General features: G+C 42.8%; 1 protein-coding gene across 1 annotated transcript in view; it reads left to right on the top strand.

Annotated features, from left to right (window-relative positions):
- LOC144142031 (nose resistant to fluoxetine protein 6-like) overlaps positions 1–14,797 on the top strand; it is a 48,417-nt gene extending 33,620 nt beyond the window's left edge. Inside the window, exons 5-6 of the mRNA XM_077673456.1 lie at positions 10,302–10,444; positions 14,667–14,797. Coding sequence (XP_077529582.1) covers positions 10,302–10,444; positions 14,667–14,780 — 257 coding nt within the window. The 3' untranslated portion in view covers positions 14,781–14,797. The remainder of the gene's footprint in view (positions 1–10,301; positions 10,445–14,666) is intronic.
- Positions 14,798–15,186: the final 389 nt, after the last annotated feature.

The following is a 15,186-nucleotide window of genomic DNA, read 5'->3' on the forward strand; positions in this document are numbered from 1 at the left end:
AATGTTCCCACCTGAAAAACACTAAATGTAACTACAGAAACAAAACTATTGTCCACTATGGCGCCAGTCAAAATCAACTCTCAAATGCTAAGAAATGGTGAATAGCCTATTCGTCCCATGCTCGCTCTGCTTTTTGCTCTATCGTTAATGTCAAGCTGAATACATTACAAATCAAAAGTAAGGAAGATTGTTGCCACCTTTAAAAGCGGTTGTCGGTCATCACCGTTGAACAACCGCCCCAAATAAATTTATTTCACCATCAAAATTGTTCAAACATAATTCATTTGGACATCCATACCGCTTCGAGCACCATAACATTTTCTCCTCCTCACAACATAGTTTTCTCAAGGGCCTCTCTTGCGAAACGCTGCTTGCCTCATTCAGGCACGATGTTACGTAAACCCGACAGTAACATCCCAACAGACGTAATCTTCTCGGATTTTCAAAAGGCATTCGTTAAGGTGCCTCATCGTCACGTAATATGTAATGTAGGACTGCTCAATCTTGACCCATATGCCGTAAACAGCATCAAAATGTTCCTTCTTGGACGGAAGCAATTTGTCGTAGTCAATAGCTCACAATCGAACACAGCATCCATTTTATCAGACGTATCACACGGCATAGTAGTCGGCCCGTTGCTGTATTTATTTTATGTTAAAGATCCTCCGTCGGACATTTCAGATAACATACACTTATTGCGGATGATTGTGCGTTATATTCCGAAATTACGTGTAAACAAGAGCGAATTATTCTACGATGTTACATTTTCTGCACTGCAAACTGGTTCAACAATTGGAAAATGTCGTTAGACACATTACAATTCCACATATTTTCACGTCACCAACATGCAAGCGGTATGATTTATGATTTCACCCTTACAGGTTTTTTGTAGTCTCCTCATTAGACTTTTAAATTAGAAGTACTTAGGCGTCCATATTACCACACATCTATCTTGAGCCGCACAAGTAAACAAAGTAATCGCCAGGGCCAGCAGTTCCTTCGGGTATCTGCAGAGGCCGATCAAATTTGCTCCTTCACATTTAAAACTGCTAGGCTGTAAAAAAAAAAATTTCCCAAAACAATACCATGGCACTGCGATATGGGACCCGCATGAACGTTGTTTCATCGGCAACATAGGACCCATCCGAAACCTCGCCATTATATTTGCTATCTCGAATTTTTTTTTCCTTTACTAGCGTTACAAAACTGAAAGCGCGCTAATTTATTCTTAATCCCCCCCCCCAGCTACGGAATCTAGGAAGGTTTGCTTCATTGACAATGTGTAGCTAATACTTATCACCATATTCTTCACTCACACAAAAATTGCATGCGTCAACTCGGTTTAAAATGAGCATCAATTTTAATCCTCTGGCCCACGCGCCAACAGACGCGCACAGTAATTTTTTGTTTGCTCAGTCAAAGGTTTGCACAATCTTTCCGATCACTTGGTCGAGGTCAAAGTCCCTGACCGGTCTAAAATATTGCTCTCTGCGCCCGGAATGCTATATTGTATGTACTTGAGTCTTTTCATTACCCTTTGTTCGTCCCTTTTGTATTTTCACTTCTCCTTTTTTGCCGCTTCTGTTATATCTTCCGTGCCTTCTTGCTTCGGCGTTCTCAGTGCAGGGGAAGACAGGAGAGTTGCATGCTGACATTACATGGTCTTTTTTTTCTTCTTAAGCCCAATTTATTGCTGTATAGTTCTTTCCCGTTAGTTGCATCAGACGTGTAAGCAATATTTGCACCACTGAATGGCTGCGGTGCGTGGTTCAAACACTCATTACGTAACAATATAATGCATGTACCATATATTTCGAAGCTTCTTCACTCATTTATTGATGTGTCGCTAGTGTATATAGTTATGTAGCGGCAACCCCTGTCCCCCTTACCTGGGTTTTTCTACTAGTCTGGCACTTGCGCCACACCTCACGTAATGAATTCTCCTTAGAGGCGCACGACGTATGAAAACAAATGCAACAAATAAATATGTAAATATTTAAATAAACAGACTCAAGGACTCGCTCTTTTTCTCGAAGGGCTTCCGATCCCTGCCGGCGGACGTGACCATGTGGAGTGTGCGGTTTCCTATTAGGTGTTCTAACCCTGATATACACCCTGGTGCCACCCCCCCTCACACACTATATATATATATATATATATATATATAGTAAAAAGGGGCGCAATATATACATAACGAGTTTACTTCGAAAACATAACTGTAAATCGACGTTTCGGACGGGGATCGTCCTTTATCACTCTTGATAAAGGACGGTCCCCGTCCGAACCGTCGATGTAAAGTTATGTTTTCGAAGTAAACTTGTTATGTTTTCTATTGCGCCCATTTTTACTATTTAACCTTCACTAGCCTAACCGTTTCTCCTATATATATATATATATATATTCATATATATATATATATATATATATATATATATATATATATATATATATATATATATACAAGAGAAGAAAAACTGCGAACAAGGTAAAGGCACGATTGTGGCCTACGTGAACGTAGTTCACAATCGTGCTTTTACCTTGTTCGAACTTTTTCTTCTCTTGTGTTCTCTACCATCTTCAAAGTTCTACTACTCCCTGGATTATATATATATATATATATATATATATATATACAGATTTTGGTGAGTTTTGCAACGGGCCAAAAGAAACGTTCCGGTAAAAGATAAGAACAACTTTGCGGTTAACTTGTTTATTATAAATTAGTCCAACAGTTTCGGAAGTGAAACTTCCTTCCTCAGGGACAATCCCACAATTAACACAGAACCCTTTTGCACACTGCATGCGAGGGAGTCTCTTTCCCTTCCTCTTCAAGGAGGGGAATACGCCAGAGAACGTAAAAAAATCTGGTAACAACACGGCACTTGCGGGGTTTCTTGGTGAGTGGAAGAGGATAAATTCGTAGAAAAAAGGAAAAGGCGGTGGTTTTAGTGAGAAAGCGGGGTGAGTGCGGGAAGGGAGCGGGACCAGTTTTCTATCGGCCCGCTTCGGCTGCGATGAAAGAGAACTGAAAAACAAAATACACACAACGCATGTGCACAGATGGGAAGAGCGGGGCGGTGGTGTAGTAACTAAGGACGCGGTCTTGGCCTGGCATTTGTTTCTTGCGTTAACCCAGGACACACCGTTAAACGGAGATGCATTGCTTTTATCAAGAAACCGGTGATAAGTCTACTTTCAATGCCCCTTGAAGGTCCGCGACATGGCAACAGAGAAAGGCACTAGCAGCAGTCAGCAGCGAGCCACACAGCGGTCGTACCGCGCGGAAGATAGGGATCAAGTTACACCGGGGCGCGGCGAGTTCGGAGAAAACGACGAGTGCCCCGTCCGTCCTTGGCCGCAGCGCAGAGCAATGTAAAGGCACACATACGACGCGACAAGCGTAAAGTTCAATGGAGGGCCGAGACAGAAAACCACTGAATTACGCCACCGCTATGACTTAACAGAACCCGACAATTTCAAGGTACGGCCAGACTGGCACTGGTGTTCAACGTCACCCCCCTCTCTCTTCTTACTCCTCTTAGTTGTCCCAACGTGGACTGCATTTATGCCGCAGCACGTATAGTGCGGGGCTTAGGCGGCTTTTTTGGTCGGCGCTCTTCCTTGGTGTGCGCCCGTTGTCTGGGCTAATGGTGGGTGATCCTGAATAATTAAAAAAAAACGTTTATGATGGGGGAAGAGGGTGGAACAATGTGCATCCACTTCCTGTTTTCAATCAACGTCCATGGTCTTCCGGAGGCACGACATGCTGCCAGAGCTCTTGTTGATACCATGAGTCAGCGTCTTGAACTTATAAATAAGATACGATTCTTTCTGCTCGCACTCCCCTTTAGTGTGAAAACCGGTCTCTAGGAGAGTGACTTTAATTTGGTCGAATGTATGTCCTGGGAGGCTAACATGTCTTGAAATGGTCACGTTCGGTTGTGTTTTAGCATGATAACGGTGGTTGTTAAAGCCTTTCGACAGGCGGTTTCTGTTAGTCCGATGTACTGCATGCCACAGATGTCACAGCAAACCATGTAGACGTCCTTTTGGCTGTCACAGTTTAGATGAGCATTTATTTTGAATACGTAATCTGAGGAGCTGGCTTTAGTATTAGTGGTGGTTGTCATATGTGAACAGTACTTACAAAGTACTTACAAAGTACTTACAAAGTACATAAAAGTACAGAACAAACACTTACAAAGTGTTTTCTTGCATGGCTGGCATCCCCATGGCGTGCCCTCAATGGTAGTCGTCTTGGCTCTGACTAGGATATCTTTAAGGTTTTTTCCGCGACGATAACCAACTCGGGGGGGCGTTTGGAAAATTGAAGATAGCCGGTACTTTGTTGCAGTATATTAAAATGTCTCGAAAGAATGTTATTGAGTTTAGGCCACGCAGATGAGTGGGTGAGGACAAGATTTGTCTGGCTTCCTTCATTCCTGCGGTTCCCTTCATGTAGAATTCCCTTGCAGCTAATTTCCTTGAAGCTAATTTTCATGCACCTAATGCAGGTAATAATAGGACACGGAGACAGAAAGACAATAGAATTAGAGAAGTTGGAAACTTCCCTTTGGAGCAGCCCGGAGATATACCAAACGAAAGAATACAACTCAAAAGATACGAATCCCAAAAAGAAGGAGGTGTAATGAACCAAAAATTAAAAAGATGCGGAGAGACATTATCCCCATTACATATCACTCCTTTAGGGAGCAGGGAGTTGGACGCTCACGAAACCAAACTAGAACGGAGAATTCTTCCATTCAGGATAATCCGACTGCTGTACCCTTGGGTGAGGAGAATAGCGTATGTCCTGTGAGTCAAACCCCATCTGAAACTTCGGCGCATCCAGGATCCAACGTTGTCAACCTATCGGACGTACCTCTCATATAATCGGAACTTAAACTGCTATCAAAAGGTCTCATATTCTGCCCCTATACGGGTAAATTTAATGAATTTTAGCTGTACCAGGACTTAGACAATTTTGTGAGGAACTTGCGCCTTTGTGAATACTTCTACGACCGGGAATTGAACCCAGACGAAAAAATTCCGGGAGCATAATACAAATGTTGGACACCGAGCGATTGTCGGAACAAACATCACGATATGTACATTTCGGAATTTCAAAAAGACGGGTTAAATGCATTAAAGAAAACAAACCCTGTCCACAACAACCTATCAACTCATAAGCGCAAGGCCCTTTTCTCCTTCCGCCATCGGGATGACATTGTTATAAAGCCGGCGGACAAGGGTGGAGCAATAGTCGTAATAACCTAAACCGACTAAATTAAAGGACTCCGACAACTGAGCGATGATAATTTTTATGAGGACCTTCCTGCGGACCCAACACAACACTTCGGATCACAAATCACCCGTGAACTCACAGGGCTTCTTGAAAATGGCGATATACTAAGGACATGGTTAAACCAATCACGCCCACCCAATCAGCACCGGGACGCTTTTACCTAATACCAAAAATTCACAAGACTGGCAATCCAGGCCGCCCAATTGTATCTTGCTATGGTACTCCAACAGAATCAATTTCCAGCTGTCTGGATTTTATTTTGAAAAACGCATTTCCCACAATTCCGGTCTATATCAAGGACACAAACCATTTTTTCAGAGAGATGTCTGGACTGGTAATCCGCCCTGGCAGCTTCCTGGTTACAATGGATGTCTCATCGCTGTACACCAATATCCCCCCTTCAGACGGCATCCGGTATACCGTGGAGGCATGTCAAAACGGTGATATAGCCCTAGAGAAATGAGCACGCCCTTACTACCCTACTTGAGCTGGTGCTTCGTTACAATTATTTCCAACTCGAAAACAAACGTTACCTTCAAATTAGCGGCACAACTATGGGCATACAAATGTTACCAAAATACGCGAACTTGTTCATGGCGGCACTCGAGGGACCCTTCATGGAAGCTCAACCCGTTCGCCCGCTTTTATAGAAGCGATTCCTGGATGACATCTTTTTTGTCTGGCCGCATGGCGAGGCAAGCTTGAATGAGTTAATTTCAGATTTTAACGCGGTCCTCCTTTCTATATCTTTTACGCATATTATCTCAAGGACATCGGTAAACTTTCTTCACGTCACCATTGAGATAGAGGGCACGACCACAATTATAGCGCTATATAGAAAACCCACAGATCGCCAGCAGTATCTGCACTTTGAAAGTGACCATCCACGGCATGGCAAGATGAGCATTCCCTATCCCAGGCCCACAGATACCGCAGAATTTAATCTGACAACGCCGACTATGACCATCATTCCCAACAACTAAACGATGCCCTCATTAGTCAAAAGTACTCAGCTGCAGTGGTCGATGGCTCCATCAACAGTGCTCGTAACCTAAATCGCCAGGAAATTCTACATGGAGGGAATCCCAGGAATGAAGGAAGCCAGACAAATCTTGTCCTCACCCACTCTTCTGCATTGCCTAAACTTATTAACATTCTTTCGAGACATTTTATTATACTGCAAAGAAGTAGTCGGCTATCCTCGAATTTCTGGCACCAGAAATTCGAAGCTATCCGACTTCGAAGCTATTCGAAGCTTCGAAGCTATCTGGCAGCAGGTCGTGCTCCTGAGGACCATGGACATTGATTGACAACAGGAAGTGGATGCACATTGTTCCACCCCCTTCCCACATCATAACAGTTTTTTTTATTTATTCAGGACCACCCACCGTTAGCTCAGACAACGGGCGCATACCGAGGGGGAGCACCACCCAAAAAAGCCGCCTAAGCCCCGCACTGTACGTGCTGCGTGATAAATGCTGTCCACGTTTAGACAACTAAGAGGAGTAAGAAGAGATAGGGAGGTGACGTTGAACGACAGTGCCAGTCTTGTCGTACCTTGAAATTGTCGTGCTCTGTGGGGACCGAACCCACGCCATTCGATAAGATCTCGGATGCCTCACCAATTCGGCTATCTGGGCGACTGTATTCTCCTTCACTTTCTGGGGTATTTATATTTACTACAACTACATCTGACGCTTGAGGGTGGTAGCCAGCGCGACTCAGACTATATGGGGAGAAGGGGACCTTCTTTTGAATCCCGGGGCGTTGAAAAGACAGGCTGTAGACATTCTCGTCACGCCCCGGGGGGTTGAAAAGAAGGTCCCCTTCTCCTTGTGAAGTCTGACTGGCGCTGGCTACCACCCTCAAGCGTCAGATACAGTTGTTGTAAATATAAATCCGCGACTAAACTGTGACAGCCAAAATGTGACAGCGTCTTAGCCTCACATGCAGTTTTCTTTTCCCCATTAGTGTATTTTACTTTAAAGCGCAAAATGCAAAATTAGTGTTTATCTCCCGGTCGAGATTTTTGCAAGGCTAATCATGGGGCCGTAAACACAAATGGCTGAAAATACCAACGCCCGACTGATAAGCTTTGAGAGCCGTATGAAGTGATAGTAATTAGGATCATTAGAAGACCTTAGACCGAAAACTACTACAAAATAACGTTAGAGAGGAGCTTTGACGTCATGGTGCGGTAGCTTTACTTTACATCAAAACATTAGAAAATCTTCTTTATTAGAATAGCCCACATGTACTAATCAAACATCTAACTTGCTAAAACAAGTAAAATACGAGAAAATGAGGCACTTGGTATATTTCGCACACAAAAATGTATTTTTCGACATCCCAATGAGAGAAAAAATAGGTTTTCATTACACACCCTTCACCGAAGCGCCGGGAGCATCTTAAAATCCATTCTTAAAATCATGTTTTATGTTTTCCTATTTTTGAGTTCGGCCATACAATTTTGTTTTCGTACTGCTGCTGACAGGAAGGGCCGGGTTACACATCTCTTAAAACAGAGGAAAGTAGCCTTTGTTCCTTGCTTCGTAAACCTCTAAATATAATACCGAAACTGCATATGAATAATCTGCCATCTCTTTAGCCCCACTATTTTGTGGGCACATTCGGCTGTAGTTGAAGGCGTTGTGCAGCGGAGAATTAGGCCCCAGGTTCTATCGCTCCTTTTAGTAGCGGGTTTCAGACTGGGGTGTACAACACAGCAAGGCCTGAGTGTAGAAGACTTGTTCGAATCATCGAACCGTGCGCGTGGGTCCTTATGAATACGTGTGTATTTACACAATACACCTCACAATCTACGTTTGTCTAGAATAGGGAAAGCCCCAATTTTGCTTATAAAAGTGTTTCTTTTTGAGGCGTTTTTTTCTCGGATGCTTGTTACGGTTTTGGAAGCAGTGTTTTTTTCTGTATGCGTCTAACCCAGAATTACTCTGTTTTCAGACTCGGTTATCAGCCAAGCCTGAGTTTATAAGAGGGAAATATTGCAAAGCTTCTTTTGTGAGCTACAATACCACTATTTGAGCTTGATCACATGGGGCAGCTTCGGTTTGGCTGTCTTTCACCGAGATTTTCAAATCCCTGGAGAAGTGTTTTTACCTACAACACCACTTTGTGCTTTCTGAGTTTTTTTTTCTTTTTGAGCCCTGAGGTGTATGCCTGCCTAAAATATTTTTCAATGTCTCGCTAACACTTGGTTTTTGCCCATTTAATTTTTTACAAGAGCATGCGCCCCTAGCCGAGGGCCACGTAGAGGGCAGCTGTGTCTTGTGAACAGTCAAGTGCCTTGTGCAAGGGGAACACGCTTGCGCTGAGGACAACAGTTATGTGTCCACCCCACCGAAGTGGCTCAGTGGCTAAGGCGTTGCTCTGCTGAGAATTAGGTCGCCGGTTCGTTTCCCGGCAGCGGCAGCCGCTTTTCTGAAGGAGGCGAAAAGCCAACACGCCAATATTTATGAGATTTCGGAGCACGTTAAAGAGCACCGGGTGGTCAAATTGAATACGGAGCCCTCCACTGCGGCGCGCTTCATCGCCTGCGTTGTGTCGGCGCGTGTAACGCTACATATAAATAACTGAATCAATAAATCAAATAAGCAATCGATCGATCGATCTATCAATCAATAAATAGATCAGTCAATCAGTCAATAAATCAATCAATGAATCAATCAATCAATCAAGCAATCAATAAATCAATAAATCAATCAATCAATCAATCGATCAATTCATCTAACAGTCATGTGTCCACCCTGGGGACGCAGAAAAGCCCAATACTGGGGGATTGATTTTGCCCTCAAAACGTGTGCCCAAAAGGTCTTCGATATAAAGAGTGTTCTGCAATCAGGGTGGAGTACGGTGTACTTCTAATAGGCATGTTGCCCACGCAACGGTACAATAAAAGTTTGAAAGTGGCCTTTTCTTTGTGGGCTATATTTTAAATGCCAAGAAATATTGTTTCCGGTCTGACATGTTTACTTTTTTTCTGAATAGTTGATCAAATGAACAGCAGTTACTCTCCATGGAGCATTTACACGGCTGAACTTTCATCAGTTTGTAAGAAGCGGTTTAACCCGTGGTCTGCATTTGCAGTGATCACAGTTTAACCTTTAAAGAGCATCAATGGGCTTCTAGGATTTAAAGCGACAGATGAACGATTGAACCTCAGAGGAACAATGATTGGTCTGGATTGAGCAAAATGGTGAAGAACAGTTGATCTCCATTCTGGACCAATAGTTGAAAGTTGAAACGGTCTAGAAGAGAGAAACGAAGAGATGGTACGGTCACTGTTAATATAAAATAAGACTAACCCTATTGGCAACGTATACCCAAACATGGTAGACCTCAATAGGTTTGTCGCAATGAAAACATGTTGATGGCATCATCTTAGTCCACATTAGGACAAAGTGCGATACACCGTTAGTTCGTTTTGCCTAAGTGGCATGGTTGTTACCTGCTAAATATTAGAATGAACATCAAATTTTGAGGGTCATAGCGTAAAGGCTTAACCGCACATTTTGAGGCGGAACAACTTCAACCTGCACCAACTCAAAAAATTACTCGCTGTCCGCCAAGCAGCGGGGCAAGATGCACGGGTAGAAAGCAAACAAATTGAAACAGGTCCCGAGAGGCTATAATGGGGAGTCCTTGCAGTCGTAGAACCTGAGCTGCCCAACAATAAAGTCGCATACCCTGCCAGTGTGGGATTGGCTATCCGGGGAATTCATTCGCGGTACCGCATGGCCGTCGTAGACAGACAGCGGTATGAGTTTGTTTACATCAGATTTAAGCGCTCCAAAACACCTGCTCTTCAAACAAAATGCTGGTTTTAACATCCCATATCTTCACATTCTGGGTAAATTGGTCTTTTGTGGGGTTTCAAAAGAGTTAGTAACCAGGCCGCTCTCCTTTACCGCCTGCAAGCAAGAGGCTAATGCTACGTTTTATAAATGTTTTACTTGTTATATTTCTTGGTTTTCAGGAATTTTCAACGCGGTCTTGAAGAGTCGCACTTTGGAGCCGCTCAGCAAGCTAACTTTCTCCACTTACATCATTCATCAGAGCGTCATGGAAATATTCTATGGCAATCTTGAGGGAAGCTTTTATTATAGCTCTTTTCTAATGGTGAGCCAGGTTTTTGTTGTATAAAAGGTGATTTCTCTTCGGTGATGCCGGTGGGTAAATAGACGTTTCGCATACACTTGCGAGGCTCATAAGGTAGTAGACCCGGATGATACCTGTGTAACATTGGTTTTACTTACAATGAAGTATGAGCTTCTTGGTACATATCGCTCGCATTAAGAGGTAATACTGCAAAAAAGCACAATTTTTCTCGCTTATTCTCAGACGTTGAGCTCCCCGGACATGTATGTGAGATAAATCCGATACTGTCGATGGACAAATACTCTAGTGCATAATCCCAAATGAACCAAAATGAGCGTTTTAAATTTTGAATTCCACATCCTCTGACATCGAACGCAAACAGGGCGCGTAGGTAAATGCAAAAGCTTGAACAAGAAAATCTGCCTTCACAAATTCTCTCACGCGGAGCATTTCAACAGGGTTTTAATACTACTCAGAAGACTTGGATTTTAACGCAACGACAAATTGCCAGAGGCGGCGATTTATGCGCACGTTGAACGCACACAAGACAAAATCAATGAGAAGGCATTTTAATAGGAGTACTGAACATCAAAACTGCAGACAGAGTAAGTGTCGAAACGGCTGACTAGAATAAAATCCCGCATAAAAACAGAGTGCCGAAAGAAAAACAAAGCTGCGCATAATGGTTTAGTAGCAGGTGTAATGAAACTAAAAAATAAGTGAAGTCCGATTATATTATTTATATATGTTAACTACTTTTCAAATTTTTCTGTATGGGTGCAAAGGTAACTGAAGCTTTCGGCTACCCTCATAGACCGTGTAATAAATAATTTTGTGAAATAAGTACCGCAATCACACCGTTAGTACAGAGAACATTTGCTTCCGCTAGAATCTGCTATTTTTGGTTGTAAATGTATATTACCTTTAGCGACACCAGAAAGAAAGTTCCATTTGGAACATGTTTCGCTTCGTTTGTCGGTTGAATTCCTGCACGTCAGCAAATTTAATAACGTTAAAAAATAAAAAGACCGCAAAAGAAAGCAGTGGAAAACGGAAATGGATAAGGCACTGCATCTTAATCTGTTGCGTTTGGCCTTTTGCCAAACGACCATGAGACGTGAGAATATTGTTGAACTACTATGTCAACATTGATACCGAGAAACGCGGTTGGTTTACCTAGAAAAGGGCGAGAAAACGTTGTTTGCCCTGAGGTCGGGGAAGCCTGCGCCGGAGGGATAAATTAGGTCAGTTTTTATACTGCACTGATTATCGTGAAAGAGAAAAGCGATGTGAATTGCTGGCGAAAATGGTTCCGTAAACTAGTTAACGCTTTACACTGTACATTTTTACTTGGATAAAGGTTGTTGCAAACCCCTATATCTGGCTGAGAACCCGCTTGCACACTGCGATATAATTACAGGTTATAATTACAGTATCAGAGCTCTTAAAAAAGATCACAGGAAACTTGAGATCGTGATTTAAACCATAGAATCAATGTTCAGAGAAGCCAAAATATAACGAGGTTCTGGAAGCTTACCGATGTGCTTATTCAATTTGCGTTGCACATTTTCTTCAACAGGTAGTAATCATCGGGGTTCTACGGAACAGAAAAATCTGATTAGAAACGTCAGCGGACTATAAAATAACGTGTTTTACTCAAGCTATTCAGTTGTTATTTTCAAACTTTATATTGAAGCGAAAAATGAACCGAATCGTTAAGAGAACGACAGGCGTATTGTGTAGCATTACGTGTATAAGACGTAGAAGTGTGTGGAGCTAATGCTAATTATTGAGGTAACATAGCTAGAAGGCCGTTGCTGGGATGTTTTGCTTACTGCACTCAGGATTGACAGAACTCTGCTTGGAAAAGTGGTATAGCGCGTTACTCAGACGATATATGACCATGTATGCATAATAGTCGAAAGAAAATTATCAAGAAAACATGCAAAACGTAACAGTACTAATCGTAGATGTTCAGTAATTGCGTGCTTTCGGTATATTTGGAAAAGACCTTTCACATATTGGTTACTGGACTTCATCCACGCTTCAATTTGACTTGCATGGAAAGAAACTAGGCTATGTTTGAATTTTCTCTGATATTTTCGTAATCACGTTTTATTTGCCAATCCCTGTACCCAGTCACTGCATCCAGCTCTGCGCTCCTATTTTCCTTTTTACCCGGCAGCGCGCGCTCTAACTGTAGAATAAGTTACTACCCTCGCCGAGTGCACACTTCCGGGTTGAATGACCGAAACGGCTGTGTAAAAACGGTTTGACAGCTTTGCGTACTTCACAACGTCATTGGTTTTTTTTTACTATTGTTCTGACTCTTCCGCCTTGATTACTCTGCTGTATTCCGCGTTTGTCGCTCACTGCCATCCACCAACTGCGCCGGTTTTTAAGGTTTTAAACTTGCTAAAACCGTGGTTGAGCTGCTGTGTATTACCGTGGCTGAGATTAGCGAAAGACAAAAATATTGAGGCTCCTGCAGACCCTCGAAGGACAGGGTTGACATGCATTGCGCCCCGTTGAAATACATCATCAAGTTTTTTTACCTGTCGCTTCAGAAATGCTACCTTTAAATAATTACGGTGCAATATTTTTGATGCCGTTAAGGTAACGGTTTTTTTCCAAACTTGTAATTTAATTTATTTCCACTTAGCGCCTATCCAGAGAATTCACCGAAGTCGTTGCGTAAGGATGTAGTGATATTGTAACATAAATAAAAGAGGCGTGATGTTATTGCGTAGCTTTGACTACTTTTCACCTAATTTGTTGCTCATAGTAAGCTGAAAGAGTCTTTCACAAGTGGATACGTTTGTGGTATACGCAGGCCGTTTTTGAATGTTTCGCATTTCCCGAGAGAAAGAAACAGAACTTTTTTCTTCTCCCTGCCCGACCCATATTAGTATTCTTCTAAAGGCAAAGTGCTTGCTTTCTTGCGCGATAATTAGGCGGAGACACGATACTGCAACGCCCATCATGTAGCTATTGAATCGACCGGTGTGGTGGCTCATTACTAAGATGAAGTGTTCCTGAGGCATAGGACGTGAGTTCTCTCGCTGCCACTGTGGCTGCTTGTTTTTGCAGGTGAAACGTGCCCATGTGTCGACGTTTCGGCCACGTTGAGTCCCCCCGGTGGTAAAATATTTCGTGGCGCTTCCGTCCGGCGAGCTTTATAGTTCAGGTCACGGAATGGTCCAAGTGCAACCTAGGCCCCTCATTCCGCTCAATGAATCCATCCGTCCGTCGAATGCCATTAACGTTCATATTTAGCAGTCACCATCCTCAGTTCGTAAAGGCCTCCATGAAGCTCAAGTGACATCAACTGTTCTGAAAACCCGTTACGCCATATACCCCCATGCAGAGAGGGGAATATTGCCTAGGACAGTTACCACCTGTAACAGAAAAAAAATAATTTCGTGCCCAGTAAGCATTATTGCCTGCCCTAAGCAGCGCTAGTAATAAATCAAGAGTGTAAAACATGGTTATATCAGTACTTTTTGGTAAGATGACGTGTCATCACCCCGCCTAAAAGGGGAAACCAATAGCAATCATCATCATCAGCACCACCATCTCCTCCTCTATCCACCACTCCGCTCATTTTATGTCGTTACCTCTAACAACTTCTAGTGCATTTATTTTGCCGCTTCTAGCTCTATTCCCCCCTAATTCTAGTTATCCTTCACAATTTCTGCTACTGCGCTTCAGTTCTCCTTTGGTACCGTGCCCTTCATCTAAGCGAATAGACATTACATTAGGAATCAGGTCTACATGTAAGCCACGCGAACAACACGTGCTCACGCAAGGCACGTTGCTTAAGCACTAGTTGGTCACCGTCTGCCGCTAGTAGTTTTGGACAGGGGTTGCTCAGGGGACACCCTGCTAAACCACCTATAGCCCATAGTGTGTGTGTGAGACGATCCTGCCAGGGCAGAAAAAAAAATTGTTTACACTTTCGCACTTTCTATCCCTAAATGTTATATTTGAAATTGCTTGAAAATTTTTTCACTACTCAAATTACCATTTCTGAGATTGCGCACTATTTTAAAGTACCAGCAGTAGCAAATTGCTTACTCTTTTTGAGAACACATTTTTGACATGTTGTTCTATTTTGCATTTATTTTTTTGGAATAGCCTATAAATACTTTCTCTAGCACAATTCTGTACAAAAGATATTGCACTTCCTTTGCTGGGTATACTTACTTGGTAATGATGAATTTTCTTGCTCTTGTGATTTCAGAGTTACATCTTTGCTGGACACCTGATTTTGTGCTACTCTGTGGCCGTCGTATTCTGCCTTTGCATTGAGCTTCCTTTATTTAACATCGAGAGGCTACTGCTTGGCGGCAAGTAGATTTGACAACTGGTGGAAATAAAGTGCACGGAGCTATATCCGCCAATTCGAGAGTTTTTCAGTTCGCCACAGGCGCTGTTCAAAGCGAGAATAAAGTTGGTTAGAACAGCCTTTTTCCTTTTTGTGTCAATTGTATAAACAGCCGTGTAATTAGCCTTCTTAGTTGTGTTCTTCCAATATCATTTTTAGCCGCCTGCAAATTACCATCATTCCACTAAGAGTTAAAAAATTTGAACGTCTGCGTAGTCATGCTATACGGCTGACACTCCATTCGTAAACAATGGCGCTACTAAAAGACCGGATAAAAATGCATTGTGTTTTGATTTTACAGGAGCTTCACGTACCTCCTTAGGGGCCACAGCAGCCAAAATGTATAAATAAATTGGGTGTTTGGAGTGGTAAGCAC

Source organism: Haemaphysalis longicornis, unplaced genomic scaffold, assembly GCF_048455015.1.
Source record: "Haemaphysalis longicornis isolate Haplotype H1 unplaced genomic scaffold, Haemaphysalis longicornis Haplotype H1 scaffold_6, whole genome shotgun sequence".
Classification (NCBI taxonomy): Eukaryota; Metazoa; Arthropoda; class Arachnida; order Ixodida; family Ixodidae; genus Haemaphysalis; species Haemaphysalis longicornis.